General features: G+C 39.6%; 1 protein-coding gene across 1 annotated transcript in view; it reads right to left on the bottom strand.

Annotated features, from left to right (window-relative positions):
- Positions 1–582: 582 nt before the first annotated feature.
- The window catches only part of ADCYAP1R1 (adenylate cyclase activating polypeptide 1 (pituitary) receptor type I), a 36,879-nt gene continuing 28,746 nt past the window's right edge, over positions 583–8,715 (bottom strand). The window contains exons 6-8 of the mRNA XM_009875415.1: positions 6,347–6,476; positions 6,088–6,129; positions 583–771 (exon numbers count right to left, since the gene is read on the bottom strand). Coding sequence (XP_009873717.1) covers positions 583–771; positions 6,088–6,129; positions 6,347–6,476 — 361 coding nt within the window. The remainder of the gene's footprint in view (positions 772–6,087; positions 6,130–6,346; positions 6,477–8,715) is intronic.

Below are 8,715 nucleotides of genomic sequence, written 5' to 3'. Positions count from 1 at the left end.
AAAGGGAAAGGAAAGGGAAAGGGAAGGGAAGGAAAGGAAAGGAAAGGAAAGGGAGGCCTATACAACCACCAAAATTATGAGAAAGGAAAGGAAAGGAAAGGAAAGGAAAGGAAAGGAAAGGAAAGGAAAGGAAAGGAAAGGAAAGGAAAGGAAAGGAAAGGAAAGGAAAGGAAAGGAAAGGAAAGGAAAGGAAAGGAAAGGAAAGGAAAGGAAAGGAAAGGAAAGGAAAGGAAAGGAAAGGAAAGGAAAGGAAAGGAAAGGAAAGGAAAGGAAAGGAAAGGAAAGGAAAGGAAAGGAAAGGAAAGGAAAGGAAAGGAAAGGAAAGGAAAGGAAAGGAAAGGAAAGGAAAGGAAAGGAAAGGAAAGGAAAGGAAAGGAAAGGAAAGGAAAGGAAAGGAAAGGAAAGGAAAGGAAAGGAAAGGAAAGGAAAGGAAAGGAAAGGAAAGGAAAGGAAAGGAAAGGAAAGGAAAGGAAAGGAAAGGAAAGGGAGGCCTATACCACCACCAAAATTATGATTTATTTTTTTCTTTTGAAAGGGAGCATTTTTGGTTTGCTTTTGGATTGATCGGTTCTCCTTAGCTGCTCATGTCGCTAGGTTCTCCGCATTTATGCTGGACATCCGAATCTGAGAGCTGCTCTTGCTCAGAATGGAGAGTTGTGTCCCCCCGTTCACTCCGCTGCTCGCTAGAGAAGGATGACGATGTTTGAAATCCACAGCAAAATACCGGTTGACTTTCCAGCTCCTCCATTTTCTCTTTATTTCTGATTGCACCTTTAGGGAGAAACTTCAAAAGGTCATTTTTTATGTACTTAGCTGCTTGAGGACATGCTGACAATTTATCAAGATTAGAAAAAAAAAATTTACATAACTATTTTTGGTCTACTATTAAACTTTTAATTTCAGCAAAATCTGAAGTGACTTCTCCATGTCTGAAAGAGGTCCAGGCATGCAGTGGTCCAGGGTTTGTGTCTCTGACTTCAGATAATTTAGCATCATCCCAGAAGTGCATAGAAGACCTGTTCAACACTGACCCAAACATGGTTATTGAGTTATCTTCTTGGAAAAAGTATCCTGTTTTCATCAATGGCCGGTATCAAATAGACAACAAGGAGCCAAATAAACCAGCAACTGAAAGGTACTGGTCAGTAATGAAATAAGAATAAGCTGTCCGTGCAGACAGCTGGTCTCTCATCTGCCATTAATGGGTGCATGTCTACTGAAAACTTTGCCTCCTGCCTTCAGATGACCTCTAAGCAGACAACAGCTCTTGATTTTATATATATCTCGACATCTTTCTTTCCCTTGAGGTTTTTTTTGTGGGCATCCCTAGTGATTCACCAAGAGTAAACTGATCAATGGTCAGATGTTCAACTAGAAAATAAGTAAATCATTCAATAGCTTCTCTACTTTTCACTTATCACTAATTTCCCGGTAATCCTGCTATGTGTGCACATGTGCACATATGTACATAAGAGAGTAAGGATTTAACATAAGAACAATCATACTAGCTCAGACCAACATTTATTCATCTGTCACTCATTCCTGACAGTAACCTGTAGCATATTTCTGAACGAAATAGCGTAAGAACAAGGAAGTATGTAGATATATTTTCCCAATATATTTTTCCAGTCTCCAATGAAGTGCTGTATCAAAGATGTTCTTCTTGTCTTTAACAGTCAGTGCTAGATCTTCCTGGACTAATACAGTCATCAAAATGGATCAGCATATGCCAAAATGCTAAACAAGCTCTTCGACTGCGTGGGCATGAGCTACAGGGAGGAAAAATCCAACCAGGAAACTTACATTCTCCTTCCAATACTTCTAAATTTCTATTTTGTTTAAGGTATAGGTAGTTATAGAATAGACAGAAAATGGAGGTATACTATCTCTATAAAAAGAAAATAGTGTTTACATCTGTAACAGTGTAATATACCTTTCTTAATTTAGTGGAGGTGCAAGATATTCTCTAATATCTTGAGGTAGAAAATGGTTTTAATTAATCTGCTTGCATTAATTTGGCTGAGAATCACCACTCCACTCCCTCCAGGGGGTTACAGGAAATCCAACACACCATGCGTGTTAGCTTAGAAGGTGCTTAGCCAAGACCATCTGGCTATTCTTTTAGCATTCATGGAAGGTAATAAATGAAGCAGCAGCTGTAGGTGAGAGAGGTGAATATCCAGTAATGCCAGCTGCTGAAATGTGTGTCCAGCAAGGTGTGAGCCAGAACTCACCTCCTGAGCTACTTGGGACTTAGCTGTGAGAAATGCTTTAATAAATCTGTGAGTTCTCTAACAGTCACCTTTACTAAGACCATGAGCAAAGGTGACCTGTAAGTTTGTTTGATGAACTTGGGGATTGTTATGATTATCTGAGAAGAAATCACTTCGATGAAGGAGTTACAGACTTTTTGTACTAGAGACCAGATATTGTATGGTATATGCAAACAGGCATAGAACATATACTGCACTAAAACTGGTAGAAATAAATGGTCTCAGCCTCCTTGAAAAGAACTAAAGGTGATTTTAGGAGAAGCCTTCTCCTGTTGGGTTGAGAAATAGATGTGTATCAGTGGAGGAGAGAATGGATGAACTCTAAATACTCCTCTTAAAGCAACTTTGAGATGGGAGATTTTTTCCATTAATTCAGGTATTCAGTCTGATAAACAAAGGCAGAGGAATTTCAAGTTGCAGAACAGAATGAGTGAATGAGAAAAAATGAATGTGGGAAGGTGACACTAGCAGCAGCAGTTGTCATGTGCTGAGAGGAGTGTGAGGCTTGAAAGAACCCAGGAGGTGTCTGAGGGGGTTTCTGGGCATCCAACACTGATGGGCTGTGTGTGTATAGGAACCAGGTGGCAGGTGACAGGTCTTGAGAGAAGAATGGGCAACAGCTGGGTGGTGCCAGCTGCCTCCATCGCAAGGTGAAGTCATGGAAAGACTCATATAACTGAATCCTGGGGAGTTCCAGCAGCTAGGAGGGCAAACGGGGCATTGGGAACACTTCAGCAACAGAACATGGTATCAGTTGGGAGCACCATCAGCAGTTTGTGTGGCAGTTGAGGCAGGCAGGGCTGTACACTCTGACACTTGTTGGGCTGCTGTCTGCTCTGCTCACCTGCAGGCTTAGGCTACAGCTCTGATGGTCACCCACGCTAGCTGGTGGCTCTGCAAGAAAACTAAGCAGCTTGAGGTCTCCAGGGTTTATTAGGCAATGCTTTAAAGTTGTTGGAAGCATGGCGGTAGAGACCAGATAAGGGCTGCACTCTGCAGCAGACAGGAATCAGCTACGTGGCCAGGCTAGTCTGGGAAGAATGGAGACAACCACAACACATATTACGCCTTCTCAGTGGACAAAACCAATGAGCAATATTCACAGGGAGAAACTGCACCAGCAACACATGTTAAAGTTGCAAAAAGAAGCAGCAAGTGTGTGTGGTGGGTGACTGTGCTGCAACATAGAGACACTCATCTGCCTGCCTGATATACAGTCAAGTGAATTTTGCTGCTTGCCAGGAGCCAAGATCTAGGATGTCACAGAGAGATCACCACAACTATTTAAAAGTATAGATTACTACCCCCTACTTCTTTTCCATGTGGGTGTCAATGACATGGTAAAGCAAAGCTTGGGCAAGGTCAAGCAGAACTTTAAACCCCTGAAGGCACAAGTGAAAGGGACAGATGCTTAAGTGATCTCTGTCTTGCCAATCAGAGGTAAGGGTGCAGGCAGAAGTCAACGTATCATGCAGATCTATATCTGTCTTCGTGGCTGGTGTTATTGCCAGGGTATTTTTTTCTAAAATCATAGGATGTTTTTCAATAAATACAGCCTTTTTGGAAGAGATGGGATACACCTACCAAGAAGAAGCGGGAGAATCTTCAATATTGGTTTGGTTGACATAGTGAATTTGCTTTAAACAAATGAACTTGGGGCATAGTGTCCAAAGCTGTGACATCTGCATGTTCATAAGTAACAAGAGCTCATCTAACAGGGCAGTGAGGAATGCTCCCCCAATCCTCTTCAAAGGCAAGAACCCTAACTCCACTCACCTCAAGTTTGTGTATACCAATGCATGTAGTCTGGGCAGCAAACAGGAGAATCTGGGGTTCTATATCCAGTCAGACAGCTATATTATAGAAAACACAGAAACTTGGTGGGAAAATTCATATGACTAGAAGACCAAAATTGATGTCTACAAACTCTTCCAGGAAGGGAAGAAGAGGTGGAGTTTCACCTTATGTAAAACAAAGATTTGAGTGTATGAAAGTGAGTTACAGAGACCATAAAAATTCTGTGGAATGCCTTTGGATCAAGACTTATTTGACAACATAAGAACCAATAGTGGCCTTGGATGCAGTGATCATAACATTATGGAGTTTTAGATACTGCTGAGCAGACTGAAGACCAGCAGTAGAACAAAGACCCTGGATTTTAGAAGAGCCAAATTTCAATACTTTCAGAGCCCAACTGTGAGTGATTTCATGGGAAGCATCTACCGAGAGCAAAGAAGTTTGTGAGTGCTGGAAGGAAACTCGGGTGTAGCCTCCTGGAAGCACAAGAACAGTCTATCCCCTACAATGGGAAAGGAAAAAGGCAGAACAAGAGACCAGTTGTCTTACCAACAAACTTTTGTTTAGAAGCAAAAAAAGAAAACCATACTAGTTATAGAAAGACAGTCAAATACTCATCAAGGACTACAAGAACATTACTAAAGTATGCAGAGATGCAGTCAGGAGGACTAAGGCTCAGCTTGATTTGAAAATAGCAAAAAAACCTCAAGGAAGGGTATTCAGATATGTGAGGAGTAAGGAGAAGCATAGAGAAGACAGGTCAATTGCTAAACAGCACAGGGAAACTAGTCACTAATAATGCTGACAAGGCAGAGGTTCTCAATATTTTCTCTGACTCTGTTGTTACTGGTGCAACTCGACCCCAGGTCAAACTATCAAGCAGCTATGACAACACGTGCCGAACAAAAAGTAGGCTGGCCTGTGGCCCCTTGCAGACACTTAACACACATGAATCTATGAATCCAGATGGCATCTGCCCCAAGGTGTTAAGAGAAGTGATTGACATGGATCCAAAGCACTGTCTATAATACTGGAAAAATCACAGAGATCAGGGAATATCCTTCATGACTGGAAGAGGGCAAATGTCGTACCAATCTACAAGAAAGGCCTCAGAAAGGCTCTGCTCTACTTATTCTGGTCTAGTCTAGTCTATTTGTCTTCTTTCATTCTTTGGGAAAATAATGAAATGAGACATCCTAGAAATTATCATACATCAGACAAACCAGGTGACTGCAAAAAGCCTGTAAGCATTTACCTGAGGCAAATCATACCAGACTAACCTAGTCATTTCCTACAACAAAATAATGTTTCCTGTTGATGTGGGGAAAGCGGTGGATGTTGTTTACCTGGACTTCAGCAAAATATACGACAGTCTTTCCTTTAGTCTTCTCCTAGACAAGCTGGCAAGATAAAGATTGGGTGGGTGGTCTGCAAGATGGACAGGAAATTGGCTAACAGGCAACACTCAGAGGGTGGTGAAGAATGGTTTTTACTTAGGCTGGCAGCCTGTCACTGGCTGGGGTCCTCCAGGACTTGATACTGGACCCCACATCGTTCAACATCATCAGAAATGATCAGGATGATGGGATTGAAAGTACCCTTACCAAGCTAGCTGATGACACCAAGCTGGGTAGTAAGGTGGGCATGTCAGAAGAGAGAACCACCATACAGAGAGAACTGAACAGGCTGGAAGCATCGGATAGCAAGAACTCTATGAAATTTAGCAAAGACTGATGCCAAGTCCTGCACCTGGGATGGAATAACCAGAGACCAATATAGCCCCCACCTGTGTTATGGAGCATTAATCTGAGCCATCATCTCTGGCAAGACCAAAGTTTTGGTTTAATAAAGATATTGCACATCCTCTTTCTTTTGCTGAGACATTGTGAGATTCAGCTGAAGATATTATAGAATATGGTAGGTGATGAGTTACAGTGGAGGTTTAGAACCACAGTTACTCCCACAAAGAAATGGGATGGTGATGGTGGGTGGGAGAGGTTAAATATTAAAATCTTACCTCCCCATTCAAGAAACAATAGAGGACAGCAACAACAAAACCCTAGGTAAATGGGAGAGAAAAACAATTAATGTAATTCAAATCCTTCAGTAAATGCTAGGTAGTAGCTGGAGTTCAAACAAACAAACAAAACTGAAATCCTAGTATACAAAACATACACGTCAATGAAAAAACACACAGTCTGAGAACTGTGCATACAAAGTAGTTACAATGAATAGAGATTTCTTTTTAAGAAAAGCAGAATTCACTGTATAATCACCTGGAAAGATCCCAGTCCCAATTCAAACACTAGTCTCTCCCGCTTACTGACATTTTCAGGAGAAAAAGCAAACACCGTGTAGTGAATTCCAAACAAGGGGATAAGCAGTAGTGTAGAGCGAGCCAGTCTCCTGTTATAATAGAGTGAAAGAACTTTAATGCAGCCTTGTCATAAACAAATTGTGCTTTAATTAAAGAAGAAAACATAGAAAATATTTTGTTGCCTGCCTTTTGAGAAATACAAAAGCTTTATAATTATACAAGCAAATATACAACATTCCCATTTGTTCCCAAACAGTGATTTCACACACACTGGAGTTTGCTCCCACTTCTTCACATCGCTACAATAATAACATGTTAGTAATGCATGATACTCTGTACTGTTATTTTAATTTGCATAAGCAGGGATTTTTTCTACTGTGCTAAACATGAGGAGGGTAATCTTGCTAACAGATTCAGACTGCTACCATAACACAATGACAAACCTCTCACCCAGCTGCTTAATCCCAGTGGAGTGTTTGAAAACACCTTCTTTTTTTGAGTGCGTACGTGTGAGTTTATTTCTGCATAGTAAAAGTAACAAAAACAGAAATACAAATAACATTAAAGAATCCTGAATGTTCTTATCTTCATGATTAATCCTCAAGGTCTTGATTTTCGTTTTGGTTATAGTCTTGGAAACCTAAGTGTGATTTCATTGTGCAACTAATTTCCATTGCATCAGAATAAAGTAGTTTTAGAGGCAAATCAAACTCAATAATTATAAAGAAAAGGTCTGGAAATGAATGTATGTACCTGTAAGCAATTAATTGAGTATGAATTAAATTCCTCAAAAGCAGGGGTCCAGCCAAGTCTTGTGTGTGTTTTGAACGGTGTCATTTGCTGATTGAGCAGCAAAAAGACACCCAAGAGACAGCAAATGTTGATCTGAAAATGAGGCAAGTGCTTTACTATAAGCAGCGTGGCCTAAAGTAACCTCCAGGACATTTTCAAAGGGGAAGAAATATGACTGATTTCCTTCAAGCAAGTCAGGAGGCAGGTGGAGAACAAAAAGAGCTAAAAAGCAGTCAAGATCTTTGCAAGAGCTGCCTACATTTAAAAATGCGAATGTTCACTCTTCTTGCATCTGTATGGTATATTACAGACATGTTTGAATTTGCTAATATATGCTCAACAATATCCTGGAATTAACAGGATTGTCTTACTGAAGGTGAAGATTTAATTAATACATCTCAAAGAACTCTGTGAACAAATGTTATTATAGCTAATAATAAACTGGAAATGGGACATCAGTTCATTGTTGCTGTCCCTTGGTCGTTCTTGGTAAAAGATACATCACAGCCCTTGCCTTGAGATTGTCCCAGTCACATATGATTGATTATTCTGGTGCACACCAAATCTCACTGAAAGACCCCACAAACCAGAGAACAGAGTTCTTGTGAATTATCAAGGTAGACTTTCGTCAATTTTTTTTTAACAAGAGAGGAACAACCTTGGAACAGAATCTGCAGCTTTGGTGATCTCTAGTAAAATTAAGGTATAGAGGAGTGACACAGTGTAATGAGTTGAAAGACATTTCAAAGTCCCTTGTAGACCTTTTTCTCTGTTGACATGTAATCAAATTAATGAAAAGGAACAGAAACAGCATGGAAAAGTTTGTAGAATAACACTATGTTCATGAATAAAAAGGATATAAAGAATAAATATGCCTTAAACTAGCCATGGAATAATTTAAAAAAAAAACACCCAGAAATTAAAAAAAAAGACACAAATGAAGGTAGTAAATTGGATAAAGAAGTATTATTTCTCAAAAATCTGTTCCCATTTATATTCAGAATTAATGACAATAACAAAAGTTTAAATGTTATTTTGATTTAAAAGTCAGAACGGAATTGTCTATTAATATAGTATATCTCACCGCCTTCATAGGAGATTAATTTTGGGAAAGATGCAGAGGAAGGCTTTTTCTACTGTCAGTTTTCTGGTATTAATTGTATCTAATTAATCATACAATTAGTTTGCAGGATCTTGACACATAATGTCATCATCAACTTATCTGAGATGTTGTCTTCAACATTGTCAAAAAAGTCAGGAAGAAAATATGTGAAACAACAAATAGCACATTCTGAATTTCATAGATCGTTACAATCTATAAAAGGAAAATAAGTTTTTAATGACAAGAAAAACTTGAGAAATACTAATGACTGTGTGGATAATGATAATGAACTATTTTTAAGAGCATTAGGAAGAAAGAAGACTTAATGCAGCACCTGTGAGACATGTAAGTGTGTGCACCAGTGAAATGAAGAGGTTAAAGGATACAGGAAAATTCTCATGAGTGTAACAGCCAAAGATCTTCATCCTCTTTTC

Source organism: Apaloderma vittatum, unplaced genomic scaffold, assembly GCF_000703405.1.
Source record: "Apaloderma vittatum isolate BGI_N311 unplaced genomic scaffold, ASM70340v1 scaffold100, whole genome shotgun sequence".
NCBI classification, from domain to species: Eukaryota; Metazoa; Chordata; class Aves; order Trogoniformes; family Trogonidae; genus Apaloderma; species Apaloderma vittatum.
This window is presented reverse-complemented; position numbering and strand designations above follow the sequence as displayed.